Below are 23,186 nucleotides of genomic sequence, written 5' to 3'. Positions count from 1 at the left end.
TTAACAATCGTGTAATTCCAATTTTACATCTACATGCATGTGTATATTTCCTCGGTGGTTTCGCCTCCCCGCATTTCCTGTACTTTCATTAGTTTACTGTCACTCTGAGCAATTAACCCACATTTATACCCAGATACATATATATTTGCATTTAACACTTTTGTACGCATCTCGGTACTGCAGCCAGTGTTAAATTCGCAAGCCATCTCACCTGACATTGATTAGCGCGAGGGCAGCATTAAGAAAAAGGAGCGCCCACCCCGTAAGTGTCCCCCAGTGTACGCGCTCGTCTGCACCCTGGAATAGAACCTTTGATATGTGACGTGGCTGTTAACATCCCAGGTACACATACCCCGGTGGCCCTCGCTGTGGCACGAAGATAGTACTGCCAGCGTGTACCGACTGCCTCGTTGCTTCATGGCGCACTCCTGCCGTCTCTAAATCCCCGATAGATCATATATCGCCAATACCCGATTTAATGGTAATTTACAGACCTGAGAAGAATTGAGCCCAGCAGCCTCACCGGAAGTCAGGCAAAGTCGCCTGTGACGGGGGCGGGGCTGCATCCGGACCGGAAGAGAAGGCGGAGTGAAAGCGTCTCGCGACGCCAGAAGGAGAGCGGAGTCCCTCAGAATTCACCTGGTAAGATGAGGGGGGCTGGGGCTCGGTTCCCTCGTTGTGTGTGTGTGTGTGTGCGTGCGCGTGTGTGTGTATGCATGTGTGCGACGATGGGGGAGAGGGGGGGTGCACTCGTGTGTGTGTGCGCGCGTGTGTGTATGTGAGCTGGGGTGTCTCTGTATGTATGTGCATGCGTGCGTGGGCGCTTGTGTATGCGCATGCGTGTGTGCTTCTCGGGAGACAGCGCCTGGCCGCAGCGCTCGTTCGCGTGCGCGTGTCACTTTGAAATCGCCTTCAGGGCGATGCGCGCGGCCAGGATTGTCTCCTGGGAAGCACACACGCTGACAAAAGAGCTTCGGCGGAGACGCGCTTCCGCGCGTTCAGCCGAGCCCTAAAAACAAAGGTAGAGAAAAGAAATTTAAAAAAATGGTTCCTGTAAGATTACTTCAACATTTGGGGGATACTATTTACTATGTTTGGATAGCTGTTGCCTCTATTGACTGGCCCTGTTGGTCTCTTGCATTAAACTGTAATCCCTCAAATAAATCAACTTAATCTGATCTTTCCTTTATCACTCACCACAGAAAGGGACCTAATTCACAACAACATGATAACAAAAAAATCACAAACCTCTTTCAGCATCTCCGATTAAGAATCCAAGAAATACATCCTTTCTTACTAAACAAGCCTATCCAAGCATTCCTTTCACATAAAACAAAATAAAAAGAAATAATTAACAAAGCTCGGCATAAAAAAGTAAAATTTGTTTTCTACTAAACTGGCGCATTGCGACCACTAAAGCACAAGCCGCTACTGACAGAATCACTAAATTTCTTCAGCAAGACATGACTTGCACATGTAGTTCACCCCCTTATGGGCATGAGGATTACACAGGGGAATAAAATATTTCGGAAGGATAGAAAAATAGACCATGATGCAGACAGCCATAATTCACAAAGAAGACATTAGCTGCATCCCCCTTGTACCTGTGCGCTCTCTAGCCTTCGAATGCCTGAAATCTAACATCCAGATTTCAAACTAATGCTTTATAAACACCACTGTAATAAACCACTTCCCCAGAAACAACAACGCCTTCACATAAGAACTGATTCGCTATAAGACCCCTACTTTGCTTTTATAGGCCAACTAACTACTGTTTGGAAACAGTACTTTTAACAGGAACGATAATTAAGGTGAACCAATGGCTAATAAGGCAGTTCAAAATTTTCAACACTTACAGGTAATGAAACATTTAAGCCAAACCTGCAATATGAACGTTGACCTTTGGCCGCTAAGAAAGAGAGCCCTTGATGCAGGAGGGCCTTCCTCAGAATTAAAAATTAAGAATTAGAAATCATTCAACGATCTACACACCCCAGATATTCAGTTACACTTGGTCAAACACAAAGGCCCATGTTTCAATAAATGTTGCATTATTAAAAAATCATAAGACAGCTGCGATTCAATAGTGCAGACTGCGCAAGGTGCAATAAAGTGCTCAGTGCGTGACTGTATTTACATGTTTACATAATAATAATAATAATATATAATAATAATAATAATAATAATAATAAAATAATCCACATTTGTAAAGCGCACAATCACCCGTAAGGGTCTCTAGGCACTGGGGGCCGTCGGGAAGATTAAGCAAGATATTGCCCAGAGTTACATGGTGCTGGGCTAATTTGCTGCCGGTGCCAGGGATCGAATCCTGATCCCCAGATTCCGGAGTCAGTCGCCCTAGCCGCGGCGGCACACCTCTTCCTCATATATATACACCAAAACCACAAGGTGTCACAAAATAATACACCGATCAGTACAGTGTCCGCACAGAGTCGTAATTTGGCGTTGGATTAGAAGACAACCCTGACAGTGTGTCCAAATTTCGACCCAGGCTGAATAAATCAATGAGTCTTCTCAGGATGGCGGAGCCTGCCTTTTGCCTCTTGCGTTTACACTACACGATTGAGGTAATGTCCCCTATAATTCGTAATTTTGCGGCAATGTGTGCAAATTCCGCGGATATTGGCGGACCAGCGTGGAAATCTTTGCCAGGACTCCAGCAACCGGAACGCAGCTGTTTTATGAAATTTGAATGATACAATATCCAGCCAAACATGGTTCTTTGTGTTTGACTAAGTGTAACTGAAAATATGGGGTGTGTAGATTGTTGAATGATTTTAACCCCCAGTACAATTAAGCATTAGTGAAAAGCAGCCCTGCTGTGCAATTGCACACTGTTTTGCTTTTGAGTTTTTTTACGTGGGAACATTATTTCCCGTACATGAATCCCCTCCAGAACCCTCCCTTCCCCCATGACACTTAGGGCTGGTTAATGCTGTGCACATCCTTCAATACCGTTTACTCCTGTTCTTTGAAGAAAATCTTCAACGGGTTCCAGGGTGGGAAAGAAAGTGTTGGAAAAGACTTTGTGAAAGGCCACCAGCTCATGAGTAGTGGGAGTTTGTAAAGTCTCAGGGGCATTCATGCCTTTTTTTTGTTGCATATTTATATAGCGCAAACTCGACCCAAAGGTATTGGAGCACTTTACAAGAGCACCGTATTTACATTACACATTCAGGTACGGGGAGATTAAGTGATTTGCCCGGAATCACAGGGTGTGGATGCGACCCGAGGCTCGAACCCTGGTTTCCAGCACAAAAGTCAGCAGTCTAACCGAAGGACCACATCCTCGCCTTGTTCTGCCTACTCTTCACCCCTTATGAGGAGATTGCTACTGCATTATTGTGCGCAGGGGCAACATGCACCGCACAGTAGTAAATAGATTTACAGTACACTTGGTGAGTGTCTGACAGGCGTAAACGGAAAGTTTGGTTGCAAAGGTGAATTTAACTCTGAGTCCAGCGTTACGCCTGTCGGGCACACAAACACGTTGAGCTTTCTTTGAGCACAGTAATGATTCTTGTAGGCACACGCAGTTGGCACTTTACAGATGGTCCTCTAGGGTACATCGTCCGCTGGACTAGAACGCTATCTTTCTGTTACTACACCAGAGTACTTAAAGACTGCCTGAGGTCTTATCTCACCACCCACCAGCGCAGGGCACATCTGTTATCACAACTCTGTTGTTCTTATGTTTTTTATACTTTATACTTATAGAGGTGTATTAAAGTATGTTTAAAAGACATAAATCTGACCGCCAGTGAGGTGTTAACTTCTGTGCTAAACTGTATCCAAGGCCATTCCCCTGCACCCCCTGAAGTAAGCATTACGTGTTTGCTGTTACCCACACCAATGGTACTCATTTAATTGACCCAGGAAGGATGAAAGGCTGAGTGGACCCGCTAGGAGTTGGGCCTCTGGCCATAGAACTGAACAGACATTCGTGCAGCTGGTGCATCAGCCCACTGAGGCCCCAGGGCTGGAGGAAAAGCTTACCAGTAGAAATAGAGGGGTCCCAAGTATGCATAAACCAATTAGGTTTACTTTCTTCAAGACCTATATATACACAATTTTAGTTAGTACACCGCTAGGTAGACATGGATATCACTAAGACTAATCGTTTTCAGTCATGCATTCAAATATTGACATAAATTTCACAGGTTAAAAACTCATAACAAGACAGTCACAAAGTTTTACACGATAGATTAATACAAATTTATTGAATACAGGGTTATCAATCAACACTTTGAGTTTTAAACAATTTAAAATCACAACAAAAATACATAAAAACCAGTATCACAATACTGTAGATGTAAATGATAGTTAAATGTTTTTTTTTTTTAACTATCATTTACATCTACAATAGCCGTCACACAAGGTTAGGGCAGGAGAGAGATTAGGATTGTTACAACAAACGAGGAGGCGAGGGTTTTGCGGAGACATAGTGGACACGTGGATATCAAGGCAGAGTGCGTGGGCTGCTTGTAAAGTGAAAGCGCTTCCGGTTCCGGGTGATGCAGCCGTGTGAATCACGATAGAGGGACAGGTCAGGCAAAAAAGAGTGTGTATTCAGTTAGCTAATCAGAGGAGAAGGCAAGCATTTACAAATGCAATAGGACTCGTATTTACTAGAGCCCTATTGCATTGTAAACAAAACTGCGGTTGTGCACAAACGTAGGAACATCAATGGGTGGGGGGTTGTGGTGGCCAGAGAAGTGACAGACTGCGGGAGGAAATGGGGGGAGTCAGGGGAACAGAACTGTTTTGAAAGTAAAGGGGCTGATAGCCATGGAGGGACAAAAATTACGTAATGTCCGTCAGGAAGCGGGACTAACTTGTCGAACACCAATCAGAATGCTGTATTTACGGTGTCGGCCAATGAAAATGATAGCTGGGAAAGTGGGCGGAGCTTCTCCCACTATACTGTATACAGCATCTCTCGACGAGAAAGCCCACGCGCTGCCTAGTCCGAGACCTAAAAAGGGAGTGGGGTGAAACAACTCCATGTTCACTGGCTTGAAGTTAGACCATTAATAACCAATCTTTTCCCATGGAGGAATCCATACAATACCTTTTCATGCCCAGAGGAATCCCTACATGTTAAACTTTTTCAGACCAGAAAAGGTTGATAGCTAGCGCACAATTTAATTACGTGGTAAAATATTGCCAAGACATGTATTTGTAAAGAGATCTTACATATCAACAAAATAGTGAATGACCATGATGCACACTCTTCGTCACTTGCGAATTCAATCCTGAAAATAGTATAATTATTGATGAGATACACAGAATTACACTGTATACTCAAGACTGAGTTATATACCCAGAAATCACTATTAAGTAAAAAAAATAACCTGCTTGAACAATCGGGTAGGATAGAGATCAAAATAAGACTAGAAAGGTGGACATTTCCGGGAATCAGACAGCAGGCAAAAGAGGCTCTTAGAACATGACCTGCAGCTGAAATGGACACCTCTACTAGGAAGAACGTTTGCTGCACTGCTCTTTTTTCTACTGGGGTCACAGGACTTGCCCTTCTGTCGCTATCAGCGAGGCTCCCCCATAATAATCTGATATTAACATAGACTCAATACAGATAAGTACAAACTGCCCTAAAAAAAATACAAAGAGGCCGTTGATAGGGCATGAAGATTCCTTGAGTATAGCCAAATGCCAGACAAATAATCCTCCAGTATTTTGAGCGCTCTTTGGAATTATTTGTTATATTTAGGAATATTCTTTCATAATGTATTATTTATTGTTCCGCAGTTTCTCGATAAACCCATAACGGAGGTGCTGAGAACCCTATGGTTCGTGGAATCCAGATCAGTGTCCCCAAGAGTTCACAGAACTGCACATTCCTTTTCTGAGATCTGTGAATATCTAGATAACACTGTGAGATCCAATGTGGAATTTTTAGTAAGAGGGCAATTATATTGTTCATGCCTGTAGTGGTAAACTGCTTCAATTGAATAGTTGAGTAGCTTCCACTATGTGTTAACCTATGAGGAAGTAAATGATAGAGAGCGTTTTTGGATGAAGATTCAAATCAGCCTGGCCTTCTCGTGTAGGGAAACCAATGCAGCTTAGTTTAAGGCGTGCGGTTTACATTAAACTCCTGGCTCTGACTACCTATATTTAAAAAAAGAGAAAAAAACAGGAAGCAAACTCCATCCCCACACTAGGTGCCCATGCTGCCTCATAGAGCTGCTCCTTCACCAGTAGCTCTCCTGGCTCAGTGGGTTCATCCAGAGCGTTTTGTATTGAGCAGGTTTTGAGGGTTGTGTAGAGATATTAAAATTTTATTGAATGGAGGAGTTAAATTGCTTCACTAAGGGCCAGATGCATCATTGTTGGTATTTGCGATTCCTAAATTGCGAAAACGAAGGAATCGCAATTTAGAAATCGCAAATACCTATGCATTAAAAATTTGCAAATATTTTTGCGATTTCTTATTTTTCCTTATTTGCGATTCCCAGTTTTGCGAATCACACCGTTTGCGAATGCAATTCTGTTTGATGCATGTGGGCCTAAGTGTATCTTCTTCCTCATCCATAATTAAACGAACTTGAAAATGGGATGTAAAGTTAATTCAATTAAGGCAGCTACTTCATCTTACGTGTGGTCAGGCCTTGGCCATCTTCACTATGGTCAAAGTGTGACCATAGGTAAGATGAGGGAGGTGCATTAATTCACCTTACTCCACGTCTCCAAGTCCTTTTAATCTCCTGCATTCTTTATTTGTGCGGTGTCAGATAGCTGGCTCTGTGCCTGCTAAAATAAAATCTCCTTCTGCTTCCTCAGTATTAATGCAGCATTTATGGATGCCTTAATGCGCAAACATATTACAATTATAATAAAATATAATGTTTTGTTGGAAAAATGTAACAGGGAAGGCATATGAAGACCTTCCATGCCACGATAATTGAGTGGGATTATCCCATTCGAAAATGATCATTCTTTATGTTTGCCTCAACTGTTTAACAGAAATGAATGGCTCTGTGAGGTGCTCTCAGATAAGCAAAATATTGGTACTTTACAGTGATAAATAAATAGCAATTGAAATTGATTACATATTTCAAGGTGCAACAAGGCAGTAGCAACACATAACGGGCAATAATATAGGAGAGAAATATGTCTGGCATAAGTTACATGGCTGAATGATGGAAGCACAATGCTGTGACTACCAATATGATAGAGCCACCACCTGTCTATGACCCCAACAAAGACATTCATTCATAATAAATTGCATGCAAACACTGCACAAGTACTGGAATGTTGTTTATTGAGTTACTGACCTGGATCAGAAGGAATGACATGGACAGTTTGTACACAAGCCTTGGTGTGGTGGCATGACTATTTCAGACGCCCACACAGTTTGGTAAACTGATACAAAATGTTTGCATTTACGAAAACTATCAACAACTGGGTGATTCCAAATTTCCAATTTCCATTTGTACTTTTTTATAGAATTGCATGAAATGGATACAACTAATGGAAATGACAAAACGGAATTTCAGGCAGACCATCTTGATGGCAATGTTGATCTTTTGCAAGACCATCAGTACAGTGAGGTTCAGGGTGATGTGGTGTCACCTCCTCTGTCGATGAATGCAGAGTCAACAAGTCCAGAAGGAGAACAAGAAGATATAAGACAAACATCTTTTTCAAGACAAAAATCCCATCAGTCTACTAATGTCCTAGAAGTGGAGGATCATCATCAAGGCAAAAATCCTGAGAACAAATTAGAAACACAGCAACACCTCCCTCTACAGAGTGACACACATACAGACTCTGTTAGACAACATGAGCCTCCTGTTGATAGAGATAATTCCAGTGATAACACGGCTAATGGTAATACATTTGAGGATGATGTTGAAAATTTGGACACAGCAATCAACAACAACAACGATAATCCCAGTAGTCATGCAAGCAGAGGCGATGTTAAGCATGCGATTACGGATAGTAGAAGTACAGATGATTATGGTGGTGTTTATGATAATGAAGGTGAGTTTAAAATTAAAAAGATGTTGGTGGTCCTGGTTCTCTTGATGATGATGAAAATTGTTCTGAAAGTTATCCACACCCTAGGTACCAGTTATATCGTGATAGCAGTGTGTTGAGTCATTTTACAGAATATTTGTACTCAATCAGGTACAGTACGATTTTAAACTGCAGATAGGGATCTGGAAAAATCAAAACTTGACAAAGTTTAGGAGAAAGTTCTACGTCCAAATAGAATATATATTCCCAAAATTATACATGATCTTTACTCATCTGTCCATCACACTTAGGCAGAGAACTTGCTGGCTAGATTTATGCTTTTTCACTCCCAATATAGGCATATGCACATAAAATTTTAATTGTTTCTTCATCACTCTTCACATACCATTTTCCCTTGCACCTCTAAAATAAAAGAACACAAACAACTATGTTTTTATGTATCTGATAGAGACTTCTAGCAGGAGACTCCTTACCTTTGAATTTCTCAGGCGTCAGGCTGGATCCGAAAACTTTTGCTGAGCAATACCCATTACGCGCGATGTTGGGTGGCTCCATTCGGCTCCGCGTGAGGTCGGTGACGTCGGTAGCATCGGTTATGACATTGCGGTGCCTACTTAGTCCCTACACAGGTGTACAGACGTCAGTTGTTTTCTTTCCACGCCAGTTAAGAATGTACCCCTAAGCTGCTTTTTGGCAGGCTTTTTCTCGACTTTTGGCAACATTTTTGACGACTTCCTATTCGAGGAATGTCGGGTAGGAAGACAGGTTTTAAACCGTGCAGGACTTGTTCCTGCATGATGTCGGTTACCGATCCACACCGTATATGTCTGTGGTGTCTTAAATGTGACCACGGTTTGAAGCTGTGTACAGACTGCCGAGCGATGGCTCCGAAGACCTTGAGGGAGCAGGCAATGAAGTTGCTCGCAGTCCGGCAGTCGACACCGTCTAGCGAGACTCAGAAGGTCACAATCCCGTTCGAGGAAGAGGCTGTCATGGGTTCACTCATTGAGCCCTAAGTCCATTTCCTCCCATTCAAGGTCATCTGGACACTCTGGGAAGATGCACAAGAAGAAGAAGTCCAAGTGGACTTTGACTTCACCTCAACTGGCGTCCGTCGTCGAAAAAGGTAAGGGACACCGACGCTCTAAGCACGGTTCTGTGGAGATGGAGCCAGAGTCGACCTCTCGCCTCCCTCCATTTCCGGGAGCTGGAGCGACTCTCGCTCAAATAAAGATTTTTACGAGGCCATGCGCCACATATTTCAGTAGAACAACCCTGTTGGTGAGCCCTCAGGCTTCGTGGGGTCAGTTGGGGCCTCATTGGGCTCGACGCCATCTGCTTCGGCAACGGCACCAGTGGGGCCTCATGGATCCGATCCCATGTTGGTAGTGCCAACGCGACCTTCCCCGGTGTAGAACCTGAAGTCAGTGCCCGCGACGACGACGTCGCCCGTCGTTGGTGCAACCCATCCTCATCCCCGACGACATGGAGTCGGAATGGCGTCGAGCGACGCCGATTCTGACGTCGACAGAACCCAGGGGTTCTATGTTATCGCCTGTGCACTTTGTGGACGTGCTAGGCTCAGGAGAGGAATGGGAGGAGTCTGAAGACCCTCTAGAGAACCAGTATGTCTCTGAGGGGACAATCGACCGGTATGGGGAACTTAGGGAAACCAGTGGTCTGGATACTTCCCCAGACACTGGCATGCTCTCTCTGCTTACAGTGGCGATGGAGGAGGGGGTGTCCCATGCCATGGTGGTTAAGAGGGCAGCTGAGGTCTTTGGACTGGAGCTGCCCTCAGTGCAGGTCAGGACTAATTTTCTCCTGACCAAAGTGCTTCAACCTGGGGATTTCACCACTGAACCCCTTTTGCCCTTTAATGAGGCACTTACGGACTTCCTTCTTGGAACAAGGTCCAAGCCTAGGACAGGGGCCCCTGTGAACAGGACCATTGCATGCTACCATCGCCGAGCACCGGGTGACCCAAAGTTCCTCAGCCAACAGCCCACCCCAGAAAGTTTGGTGGTGCAGGCGTCTATTTCCCAGGGCACATCCCCTTCCCCCCTCCAGAGTAGGGAATCCAAGAGACTGGACTAATTTGGGTAGAGGAAGTTTTCTTCCTCCAGTCTGGCATTGCGGTCTGTGAATACCGCATGCTTATTGGGCCATTTCTCCCACTCTCTTTGGGAGAGGGTTGCGCAGGTGCTGCCACAAGTCCCGGAGGAGGCCCAGGCTGTGCTTTCCCAAGTTCGCTGGGCAGATCTATTTCAACGACAGTGGCCTAGAGGCGCCACACCTGGCTTCACACAATTGGCTTCCCGGGGGATGTCCAAGCCAATTTGATGGACATGCATTTTGATGGAGCCCGCCTTTTTGGGGAAAAGGCAGATTTGGCCCTGGTCAGGGTCAAAGACTCTCGAGCTACGGCCAGATACTTGGGCTTCTCCTCCACTCATCATGGCCAGTATTCCTTTTGCCCCTTTTGTGGCAGCGGAAGGGGTTTCCAGCCACGTCAGCCCTATCCTAGCCACCATCCTGCACAGACTGCCCAAGCCGTGCGTGGACATGGACGCAGTACATTCCATCCTCGGAATGGGGGGTAGAAGTCATCAACCACACTACCCCGGCAGCCGCAGCCTCAAAGCACCCCCATGCTGATTCTGCAGGACCACACTACTCTAGTGGCTAGGAGAATTTGTCACCATCTCCCCTGCTGGAGATCTACAACATCAGACAAGTGGGTCTTGCTGATCATCCAGGAGGGCTATTCCATTCCTTTTCTTTCTTTTCCTCCTACTATTCTGCCGAGTCAGGAATGGTTGGTGGAGGATCACTTATAGGTGCACCAAGAGGAAGTTATAGCTCTTTTGGCCAAAGGAGCTATAGAAAGGGTTCCAACATCAGAAGTAGGCAGTGGCTGGTATTCCCGTTACTTTCTGATTCCAAAGAAGAACAAGGGGCTTCATCCTATTTTGGATCTTTGGACCGTCAATCTCTTCCTCAAAAAGAAGAAATTCAAGATGCTCACATTGGATCAGGTCTTGTCTGCCCTAGACCAAGGAGATTGGATGGTGGCGTTGGACCTGCAGGATGCGTATTTTCAAATTCCGATCATGCCAGGCCACATGCGTTACCTGCGGTTCAATGTAGGCCACAGGCACTATCAGTTTACTCTGCTCCCATTCAGTTCATCTGCGCAGGTTAGGGGTGAGTCTTCCCCTACCTCGAAAACTGACTGTTGACGGCCTCCTCGCCCCAGGCAGTCGTCTCTCACCTTCAGACTATGGCGGACCGCCTGCATTCACTGGGGTCCTCTATAAATGTGCTGAAGTCACACCTGACTCCTTCTCAGATGCTCCCTTTCATCGGAGCTGTTCTGGACACAGTGAAGTTTCGGGATTATCCTTCCGAGCAGCGAGTCCAGGATATTCAGGTTATGCTTCTGATATTTCAGTCTCTATCCCGGATTTCAGTTTAATTTGACTCTGAGGCTGTTAGGCCTCATGGCCTACTGCATCCTGTTGGTAAGACACGCGAGATGGCTTATGCAGGCTCTGCAGTGGGACTTGAAGTTTCAATGGGCTTAAACATCAGGGAAATCTCATCGACGTGGTTCAGATCTCGGAATGGACTGCAAAGGATATGCAGTAGTGGTTAACAAACTGAGATTGGGTCAAAGGCAGACCTTTCTCCCTTTTCCAACCAGATTTCACAATTGTGACAAATGCATCCCTTCTGGAATGGGGCGTCCACTTGGGAAAGACGGAGATCAGGGGTCACTGGACTCCGGCGGGGAGGGGCTCCACATAAACTTGTTGGCGCTCCTAGCGATTCGCTTGGCATTGAAAGCTTTTCTTCCCTCTGTCTAGGGGAAGTTGGTGCAGGTGTTCACGACAACACCACCGCCATGTGGTACTGCAACAAGCAAGGCGGGGTAGGGTCGTGGACCCTTTGTCGAGAGGCCCTGGTTCTCTGGGCATGGCTGGAACAACAGGGCATAACCCTGGTGGTTCAACACCTGGCAGGTTCTCTGAACGCCAGGTCAGACAATCTCAGCCATCAATGCCTAGCGGATCTCAAATGGCATCTCCAATCGGAGGTGGCACAAGGTCTCTTTCAGTAGTGGGAGGAACCTTGTTTAGATTTGTTCACCTCTGAAGCGAACGCGCAATATTAACAGTACTGCGCTCTGGAGTTTCCAAGGTGGCTATCGCTCGCCGACACGTTTCGTTGCGAGTGGAGCTCAGGCCTCTTGTTTACCTTTCCGCCCATACCACTCCTGCCCAGGGTTCTGAAGAAGATCAGGAGTGACCGGGCCCAAGTCATCCTTGTGACGCCAGACTGGGCAAGGAGAGTCTGGTATCCAGAGCTTCTGAGCATGAGTGTCGATCCTCCAGTCAGGCTGCCCCTTCGGGGTGATCTTCTGTTGCGGCAGCAGAAATTTCTCCACTCAAACCTGTCAACTCTGCGACTCCATGTGTGGAGTTTGAGCGGTAGCAGTTGATGGCTTTTGACCTTCCTCCCGAAGTCTGTAATGTTATTCTTGCGCCCAGGCGGCCCTCCACTAAGTCGGTATACGCCTGCCGTTGCCAGAAATTTGTATTATACTGTACAGAAAGGACTATTGACCCTCTTTCTGCTCCTCTTTCTACTGTCCTTTTGTTCATTCGTTCCCTTGCCCAGCAGGGCTCTTCTTTGGGAATTCTCAAAGGTAACCTTTCTGCTCTGTCTGCTTTTTTTGCAGCTGCCAGACCAGCCTTCCCTCTTTAAATCTCCTATTGTAAATAGATTTTTGAAAGGGTTAGTTCATTTATTTCCACTTGCACCCTTTGTTATGCCTAAATGGATCTTAATTTAGTCCTCACTTATCTGCTGTACGCTCCTTTCGAGCCTTTGCACAATTGTCCCCTGTGGCTGTTGACCATCAAAACAGCCTTCTTAGTGGCGATTTATTGGCCCGGAGGGTGAGTGAGTTGCAGGCTAAATCCAGCTCACCTCCTTATCTTATCTCCTTTCCGGACAAGGTGGTGCTTCGCACCAGGGCATCATTTTTACCCATGGTTGTGACCCCATTTCTTCTGGGTCAGTCCATTGCTTTGCCCACCTTCTTTGCTCCCCCACAGCCCTCTAAGGAAGAGGAGCTTCTCCACCGACTGGACCCAAACAGAGCATTGTCGTCCTACCTTGACCACACAAGAGCGTTCTGGGTAGATGACCAACTCTTTGTGGGGTATGTGAGAACAAAGAAGGGAAAGGTAGTGCAGAAAATAATTATCTCTCGCTGGGTTGGTCACTACATTAAAATCTTTTATGCCTTGGCGGAGAACCAGCCCCCTGAAAGATTAAGAGCCCATTCCACCAGGGGAAAAGCTGTGACTACGGTCTTGGCTCGGGGTGTCGCAGTCCAAGACATCTGTCAGGCAGCGACGTGGGCATCATTGCACACGTTTGCAAAACATTATTGCTTTGATGGTCAAGTACGCAGGAACGGGCACTTTGCCCGCTCAGTCCTGCAAGACTTTTTAGTCCAGTCCATGAGTCGGCAAACCACTGCCGGGATGGCATGGCTTGGGTATCTGATTCAAAGGTAAGGAATCTGCAGCTACAAGACTCTATCAGATGAACAAGTTATTTACCTTTGGTAACGCATTATCTGGTAGAGACTCTATCTAGCTGCAGATTCCTTACAGTCCCACCGATGCCTCCCCGCTTTGCGGACTGATGTTGTAGGTCTAGAGTTACTCCCCTTTCAGGGCCCTAGTTTTGCACATGTTTATGTCAGTTACTTCGTGGCTCTGCGCTTCTGACGTGGTAAAAATGAAAAGCACTGATGTACACGTGCCTGGGTGGCGCCTATGTTGGCACTGTGGCGTCATAACCGACGCTACCAACGCCAATGACATCACGTGACTTTGCGCGCAAGGGGTATTGCTCAAATAAAGTTTCTGGATCCAACCTGACACCTGGGAAATTCAAAGGTAAGGAATCTGCAGTTAGTCTCTACCAGATAATGCGTTACCGAAGGTAAGTAACTTGTTCTTTAATTAAGTTCTAACATATCACCTTGCAGTCACATTAGGGCACTTTAAAATTAATAGGTTCCAAATTGAGGTGATTCATGCATTTTCACCTATTTATGGTGAATATTACTAGAGGGCAATGGCATCCATGCTAGTAATGAATGCAGAAGTGAGAAGTGGCTTTTTTGTGTACAAAAGGAATAACATTAAATGAAAGGCACTTGGCTGACCTGACAGATCATTTTCACATTGGCTGAGTAAATAGCTATTCCATTTGTAGCAGGTGTATAGTGTTTTGTACTCCTGCCAAGTCATGAAGTCCTTTCATTCTCTATGGATCACTGGGTGCCCTTAGAAGTGTTTAAAGGGTCTTTCTTCTAGTTAGGTCTAGATCGCACATACTAGGTGAGGTGCATGAAGTTTGGAGACATGGAGTAAGCAAGGTGTCTCACCAGTATAGTGCCCACTGACACAGACAAGGTGTGATCGCACAAGAGGTCTAGAGGCCGGAATCATGTTGGATCGTCTGAGGAGACGAAGTAGAATTCTCATAATAAAGAATGCATTCTTGGTCACCTAGTTGAGGTTGTAGGCTGGAGTCCTTGATTGTGCCTTCTTTTATTGTGTGGGAGGTGTTTGGGGGCATTCAGATTTTCTTACACCAGTGGCTACTTCGGCTCATGCCCTGCATGTAGGAGTTTGAGCATAGGGTGATTTTGTAGAATTGAAGAGTCTGTTTTCCTTGAATATTGGTTAAGCCCTGACGTGTTTAATGATGTAGGTATCTCCAGTGTAAATGTAGTAAGTAAACTGGAAGGTTTGATAACTACTCGAGTCATCAAGTAGTTATCCTGACCCCTGACCCCACGGGACCTTCTGGCCTCGTGGGGTCAGGAGGTGCCCTTACTGGTCTTCTGACAGCAGATTCACCCTCGGTACCAGCTCAACTGAGTGATTTTATGAGGTCACTCAATGCCAACTACGGCACCAATGGGAGCCATTCCCTCCAATCCGGAGCCTGAGCCCTATCCTATGGGCTCAGACTTGAGGAATATTGAGAGGAGAGCCACTGCAACCATACGAATACCAGCCCCTAGAGCCAAATGAGGACACCTGGTGTGAGGATTTGGCAGATGCCAGTGGACTGGCCACCTCCCCAGATATCCTCCTACCATGGCTACAGAGGAGGGAGCCTCATTTGCTAAGGTGGTGAGGAGGGCGGCTGAGGTCCTGGACCTTAGCTTGAACTCAGTGGCAGTTAAGACTAATGTCTTGACAGAGGTGCTTCAGCCAGGAGTTACCCCCTCAGACCCGCTTCTCCAATTTAATGAACATTCAAGGACATCTTGCTCAAGGCCTGATCCAAGCCCTGCAAAAGGGCTCCTCCGAACAGGACACCGGCATCACCCCACCTGAAGGGGCCACAATTTCCTCACCCCACACCCCAACCCGGAGGGCTTTGTGGTCCAAGCCTCCACTTCCTGAGTGAATCTTACCATACTCCCTACCACCCCACCGGATAGGGAATCCAAAAGGATGGACATCTTGGTCAAGAAAATGCTTTCTTCTGCCAGTCAGGCCCTGCCGTCAGTGAACACTGCCTACCTTTTGAGGCATTACTCCCATTAACTCTGGGATTTGGCTGCACAGGTGCTGATTATGATCCTGAAGAAGGCACAGACCATACTCTTTCAAGCTTTTGCTGACTGGATGCAGCTAAGTTCAAAATCTGATATGGGTTAGAAATAAACTACTTGCTAGGCGGATCAGTTTCTTCTCTAGTGGCTTTAGTGCTGAGGATGACTGGCTTTTCAGGAGATGTCCAAGCTTTGCTTATGGACATACATTTAAATGGCTCTAGTCTCTTCAGAGACAAGCTGGACTCAGCGTTGGAGCACTTCGAGGATAGCAGAGCTACGGCCAGGTCCTTTGACATTTCCATGGCTCCTCCCCAACTCCAGCCCACCTTTCGCCCCTTTTGTGGCCAGAGGAGGAGCTTCCAACTGCTTCTCTACTCGCCCAGCCACTGGGTCACACAAGCTTCCAAAGCCTAGGTGGCCCAGGATGTGGTACCCACAGACCCCTTGAGTGAGGCAGCCAGACTTTGGGCCAATCCACCACCTCTCCAGCAGCCTCACCCTCCAAACCTCTTTAGTTTATCTTCCAACAATCATGGGCAACCAGTGGGAAGCAGGATACACCATCACTGGAGGTAGATATCATCTGACTGCTGGGTTCACCAGATTGTCTGAAAGGGTTACTCGCTCCCTTTTGTGACTTCTCTTCCAACCATGCCACCTATTAGCGACAGGCTGACAGAGGACCATCTTTTCTTAATCCTCCAGGAAGTGGTGACTCTCATGGCCAAGGGAGCTATAGAGAGGATTCCCACAGCAAAAGTAGATAATGGTTGCTATATCCGCTACTGTCTAGTGCCCCAAACAATGGAGGCCATTGTCCTATCCTAGACCTGCGCCCTTTCTATTTCTTCCTCAAAAGTGCTCACACACTCAAGTCCTCTCTGCCCTGGACTGGGTGGACTTGATGGTAGCGTTGAACTTGCAGGATGCAGAATTCCACATTCTCCTCCTGCCTGCCCACAGACATTTCCTGTGGTTCACTGTAGGCCACGAGAACTTTCCGTTCATCATGCTCCCCTTTGGCTCCTTAGGTGATTACAAAGGTAAGGCAGTGATTTCATCTCATCTGCGGAGATATGGGGTGGCTTTCCTTATCTCGACGACTGGCTGTTGAATGCGGGCTCATCCCAGGCGGGCGTCTCCGTGCTCCAGACTACAGCAGTCCTCCTGCTCTTACTGGGGTTTATTAGAAACATCTCATAGTCACACAAACATGCAGAGTTCACAAGTGTCCACTTCTCTGATGCTCCATTTAATCAGAGCTGTTCTGGACACAGTGCAGTTTCAGGCTTTCCTCCTGAACAGTGAATCCAAGATAATGTGGCTATGATACCAATGTTTCAGAATCTGTTCTGGGTTTCGGTGAGACTGACTGTGATGCTGCTGGGCCTCATGTACTCCTGCACCCTGCTAGTGACACATGACTGCTGGCATATATGCAGGCTCTTCAGTGAGACCTGAAGTTCCAGTGGGCGCAGTATCAGGGGAATCTCTCTGACATGTTCTAGATCTTGGAGTACACTGCAAAAGATCTGCAGCAGTGGTTAACGAACTGTGATTGGGTCAGCGGCAGACCACTCTCTCTTCCCCAAGCAGACCTGAAAATAGTGATAGATACATCACTTCTCAGATGGGTCAGCCATCTGGGAGAGGTGGAGATCAGAGACCTGTGGTCTCCGGTGGAATCCGGTCTCTACATCAACCCACTGGAGCTCCGAGTGATCTGACTAGCATTAAAAGCCTTGCTACCCTCTATCAGGGGAATCTCTATGACATGTTCTAGATCTCGGAGTGCACTGCAAAAGATCTGCAACAGTGGTTAACGAATTGTGATTGGGTCAGCGGCCGACCACTCTCTCTTCCCCAAGCAGACCTGAAAATAGTGATTGATACATCACTTCTCAGAAGGGTCAGCCATCTGGGAGAGGTGGAGATCAGACACCTCTGGTCTCCGGTGGAATCCGGTCTCTACATCAACCTACTGGAGCTCCGAGTGATCTGACTGGCATTGAAAGCCTTTCTACCCTCTATGAAGGGATGGCTAGTGAAACACCACCTCCATGTGGTAGCACCAAACAGGGCTAGGTTGGGAAGTGGGCTCTTTGCCAAGAGACCTTGCACCTCTGGACATGGCTGGAACATCAGGACATATCCCTTGTGGTTCAACACCTTGCGGGAGCTCTGAACACAAGGGTGGACAGATCCAGGTGACAATGCTTTGTGGATCATGAATGGTGTCTCCACCCAGAGGTGGTACACGGTCGTTTTCAGCAGTGGGGAGAACCTCGGTTAGATCTGTTCGCCATTGCTGAGAATGTGCAACATCAACAGTTTCCAAGGCGGCTCTAACTCGGAGATACTTCTTGTTGCAAGTGGAGCGCAGGCCTCGTGTATGCCTTTCCACCCATACCACTCCTGACTAGAGTTCTCACGAAGATCTGGTACGATGGGCCCAAAATATCCTTGCTGCTCTGGATTGAGCTCGAAAAGTCTGATATCCTGTACTTTTGAGCATTTCCTTCGCTCCTCCGATCAGGCTGCCAATTTTAAAGGATCTTCTGTCACTGCTGCACGGGAGGGTTCTCTACCCGAACCTGTTAATCCTCCACCTTCATGCATGGAGGTTGAGCGGCAACAGTTGACAGCTTTCGACCTTCTGCTCTAAGCTTGTGATATTATTTTGGAAGCTCAACTTCCCTCTGACAAAACGGTACATGCTGGCCGTTGGAATAAAAGTGTAGAGTTGTGTGCTGGGAAAATGGTTGATCGCCTATCTGCTCCCTTTCTCAGATTCGTCTGTTTGTCCTAAACCTTGCCCAGCAGGGCTCTACACTGGGCATGTTGAAGGGTTATCACTATGACATTGTTGTTATTCTTTGGCTGTCAGATCAGTCTTCCCTCTTTAAGCTCCCTATTGTAAATAGATTCCTTAAAGGTCTGGAGCACACATTTCCCCCAGCTCTCTTTGTTATGCCTCAATGAGACCTCAACTTAGTTCTTACTTTTTCAATGTGTTCTACCTTTGGCCTCTTCAGCTCCTCACCATCAATACGGCTTTTCTGGTGGCAGTTACATCTGCCTGGATAGTCAGTGAGCTATAGGCACTGTCCTCTCAGCCATCCTACATCTAATGTTTCCTTGACAAACTGGTACATCGGAATTTAGCATCTTTCTTGCCGAAGGTAGTCACTCAGTTCCATGTAGGTCAGTCCATCACTTTGCCTACCTTTTATGCTACACCTCATCCCTCTAAGAAAGAGGAAAGACTCCACTGGTTGGAACCAAAAAGAGTGTTGTACTTCTACCCTGACTGCACACAATTGTTCCAGGTGGACGATCAACTCTTTGTGGGATATGTTGGGCCAAAAACAAGGAAGGCTGTGCAAAACACCCCAATTTCCAAGTGGATCGTGCTCTGTATTAAAATCTGCTACGTGATGGCCAAGAAGCATTCGCCTGAGAGTTTGCATGCTCATTCCACCAGAGTAAAGTCTGAGACTACTGTGTTAGACATTGACTGCTCTATACAGGATGTTAAAAGTATTGGTATTAGTAAGAAGGGAGTATGCTAGCAGGGAGTAGAACCCTATTGGTCTCCTCAACTGTGCACGTGTGTGTTGGTCTTGTAAAATGTTCTAATTTTGAGCTCTGATCTATCATGCTTATTATTACTGATGTTATTTTCTGTTCCAGCAGCTGGCAGTAAATAACCAGCTTCTTATAGGGATTTGTATTTGTACATTTATCAATATGAAGCCAGCATATACTAAGTAATGTAACTACAGATTTTGGACCTGATTTAGAGCACAGTGGGGCTCTTGCTGCTTTGGCTGGCATGACGATCCTGAACACGGGAATCTAGTGATGATTGCCCCACCCAGAAGGAGTGATCATCACTATGACCTGACAGACTGTAGAAAATGGGCTGTCAGGTCAGTGGTCAATAAATGCAAAAAGAAAATTGGAAACCCAGTGCTTCCTCTGACTCTAAATAGCATGGATGAACCAGGAGTTTGGAGAAGCAAGAGCCACTACCAATTTAAGGAGGTGCTCTAGTCTGCCGAGCTTTAAAAGACCCCTTTTCCTTTTAGAGTGTAAAATGGTGTGTGAGCTTCCATTGTATTCCAATACATGTTCTATTTTGACCATGCTATGTCAAGCAACAGTTCATAACAATTATAAGAAATGTAAACGTTCTTACCACTTTTTTGGGAGAAGCATAGGATTAGGTTGATGTTTTTCATTATTTATAGTGCATGTTATGTATTACTTGAATGCCCATTTGGGGCAAATGTATCTCCAGTGGTTTTCGACCATTTATGAAGTTCTAAAAAAATACCATACCCAATCTTGCAGAAATTGCCCTGAAAAACCCACAATTTGGTAAAAATCTTACACCCTTAAAAAACATAGAAGCTCTTCTTGTTTTGTTTCTTAGACCCTCACCTACTATACTGGTGGCATGCTTTATCATTGGGTCTCATCCTGATCCCTAAAAAACAGGATGTGCTCACTCATATTTCAGGAAGCACTTTAAATAATTTCCTGCCAGAGTCTTAGAATAATAATGCCTTTTTACACCCTGGTATGCTTTAATTAGTGGTGTTCCTGGTTTGATTAAATTCAATAAAAAGAAGGGTCTGTATTAGAGATAATGGTCCTATACCCTACATGGAGGGTTACCCTATGTAGTCTGCAGGGTCCAGGGCTTTCGTCAGGGCTAATATGTCTCAAGTTAGTATGTCAGGTAGCCTAACCAGTCAGGATCAATTCAATACACCTAAACATAAAACTTACAACATACAAAGGGCTCAATTGCCCTCTCTCCAGTGAGATTCTTATCTTGGGTCCTGTAAAAAAATAATAATGAGCTTGTGTCAGTATCAAGCAATCCATGCAATCCGTAGTGCTCAATCATAGCACACCCTGCAGGGGGATTGAAATAGGAAGTCCGGTATACCCAAGTTCAGTGTCTGGTTAGGGTAGGTCATGAAAGAATGTTTTCAGTCTCACTACACGAAAGAATTCTGCCATTTTGCAACATAGTTTGAATTTGTCAGTGTAGTTAGTTTGGGCAAAGCCAAGACCTTTATTGAGCACTTTTATTTCCCCTTCTGTGAGTGCCTCAGTGGTAAGGTTTAGGTCTAGGTTGATGCACCGCATGTCCCTGGTTACAGTTCCTTTGTCTTGCTTCTTGTTTTCACCCTTTCTGAATATGATTCCTCCCATTGGACCATTCTGTCACCTCTCCCTAAAAAAGAGGATGGGGTTGGGGAGGGGGGGGGGGGGTCATGGAGAGTGGACGGCCATATGGATTGGGCCAAAAATGCATGCCATGGGGCGGTAAGGTTTAGAAGTGCTGGTTGTTAGTCCTTCCACCTCTATGATTGTAAGATTTGCTCTTTCCACAGTTATTCAAGTTGTCACTAGACCAGCCTTCTGAGTCGCACTTGGACTACCAACTACTGTCCTGTGTACTTTGCTGTGTTGCTGTTGATTGTTGTTTTCCCACAAAGTCATCTCTGATATATGGGTACACTTTCTCGTAGGAACATATTTTAACATCTTTTTTTTTGTTTCGAAATTTTACTCTGAGTGAGGAATTCTTTGTAATCATTAATTTCCTTATTATCTTCTTCCAGTTTCTTCTTGAAGATGCTAATCTTGATTTGGGCATTTAAACTAACCTCACTGATTATGATCCTAATAAATCATCGGACTGCCGCATCACTGTGTTTATTATCAAGATCAGCCAATCGCCTGTACACCGCCATGCTATTAGTAACCATTCCTCCTTGAATCTTTTGTCTTCCCACAAAGTCATCTCTGATATATGGGTACACTTTCTCGTAGGAACATATATTAACATCTTTTTTTTTGTTTTGAAATTTTACTCTGAGTGAGGAATTCTTTGTAATCATTAATTTCCTTATTATCTTCTTCCAGTTTCTTCTTGAAGACGCTAATCTTGATTTGGGAATTTGAACTAACCTCACTGATTATGATCTTAATAAATCATCGTACTGCCGCATCACTGTGTTTATTATCAAGATCAGCCAATCGCCTGTACACCGCCATGCTATTAGTAACCATTTCTCTTTGAATCTTTTGTCTTCCCAAAAAAGTTCGGGTTTATTATAAACAATAAGCCAGGGCTGCAATGGCTCTCAAAAATTCCATCATGGCTATTCCATGTGGATTAGTCTTTACCTGGTTCCACTTAAATTCATAGGATCCCACCCTTCTGCTTGCTCGAGGGCCTGGGTTTTATTTGTCTCATTGATAAGTGGTGGTGCTGATAGGATTTGTGGTGCTATCTCATCAAGAGAAAGTTAAACCAGTTTCTTCTGCCACAGTTTGCCAGTTATGTTCTGAGTAATGGTATTAGCTAACTGTCCAAGATTAGTTATTTCTATATATTGTACCTTATTATTGATTTATGAGAGGCTGATCTCAGCCCATATAATACCCACATCTGGGCGCTGCTCACAAATTACTATAACCAGTCACACAGAAAGTAACCTGGGGGTCTACCACTCCTATGGAAGAAGAGAGGAAATGAATGAGATGCGTCCTCCCGTCCGCACTGTCTAAAAAGACTTGCATTAAGTTATTACCTCAGACTCTTTGCTAGCATTGTTCTATTTTGGCCTTTCCTCCTTTACAACATATTTCTCAGTGCCTTCTGCCTACCTTTCATTGGATTCCTTTGCTGTTACTTTCATGATATGGGAATGTGGAATAAAAGTCCTCTTTATCATCTGTTCCCTCATTATCCCTCTTCCTCCGTGTTTGAGCAGTCGAAGCATAGACCTATCTAATTGCATATCCCACCCTGGGAATAAACCCCTATTTATTTTAAGTTTCTAATGTGTAATACTGCTCAGCGCCTGGACTCCTTACCCGGTGATAGCATATCCTACAAATCTGCATAACTTAATATACTTTGGATTATTGATCTGTTTATGCTTATCTCTAATATGTTTTTCTTGTCCCTCTATAGTGTTGTGATACTCTTTAAATATGGCCAAAATTAAATATATAACAAAATGAGGTAGAACCAAATTATGTATGTATGCATTTATCTATTTGTAATGATTTCATTCTTGTAGTGGTATGATATAAGACATTTTACAGCGTCAGGTATTGAAAAGCACTGCTTACACTCCTCTTTGTAAATACAATATCAGAAAACATTACGATATTAAATCATTTTTCAAAAGTTTCCATCAAGAATCAGAATAGGTGCCATTTCAATAAACTTTGCATTACCTGCTGGATGCAAAATGTTTATCATTGCTTGCTGAAAGATGGAAATTTATTAAGTATCCATAACAGGTTTGTTTTTGATGTTTTTCAAATCTAGACCACTCTGTGTCATTCTGATACAAGGTTCTAGGTTCAAGGTTCTAGGTTATTCATGAACCCAGTTTTCTTCTTGAAAAGTATCATCCTTTCTGACACATTGTGTTTTTATCACTGATGCATTCATTTATCATAA

At 45.1% G+C, this 23,186-nt stretch overlaps 1 protein-coding gene across 1 annotated transcript in view; it reads left to right on the top strand.

Annotated features, from left to right (window-relative positions):
• The window catches only part of LOC144822741 (uncharacterized), a 2,085,503-nt gene that overhangs the window by 1,977,468 nt on the left and 84,849 nt on the right, over window positions 1-23,186 (top strand). Inside the window, exon 108 of the mRNA XM_078680596.1 lies at window positions 7,492-8,028. Within this exon, the coding sequence (XP_078536722.1) occupies window positions 7,492-8,028 (537 nt within the window). The remainder of the gene's footprint in view (window positions 1-7,491; window positions 8,029-23,186) is intronic.

The sequence above is a fragment of the Lissotriton helveticus genome, chromosome 3_1 (genome assembly GCF_964261635.1).
Source record: "Lissotriton helveticus chromosome 3_1, aLisHel1.1, whole genome shotgun sequence".
Taxonomy (NCBI): domain Eukaryota; kingdom Metazoa; phylum Chordata; class Amphibia; order Caudata; family Salamandridae; genus Lissotriton; species Lissotriton helveticus.
This window is presented reverse-complemented; position numbering and strand designations above follow the sequence as displayed.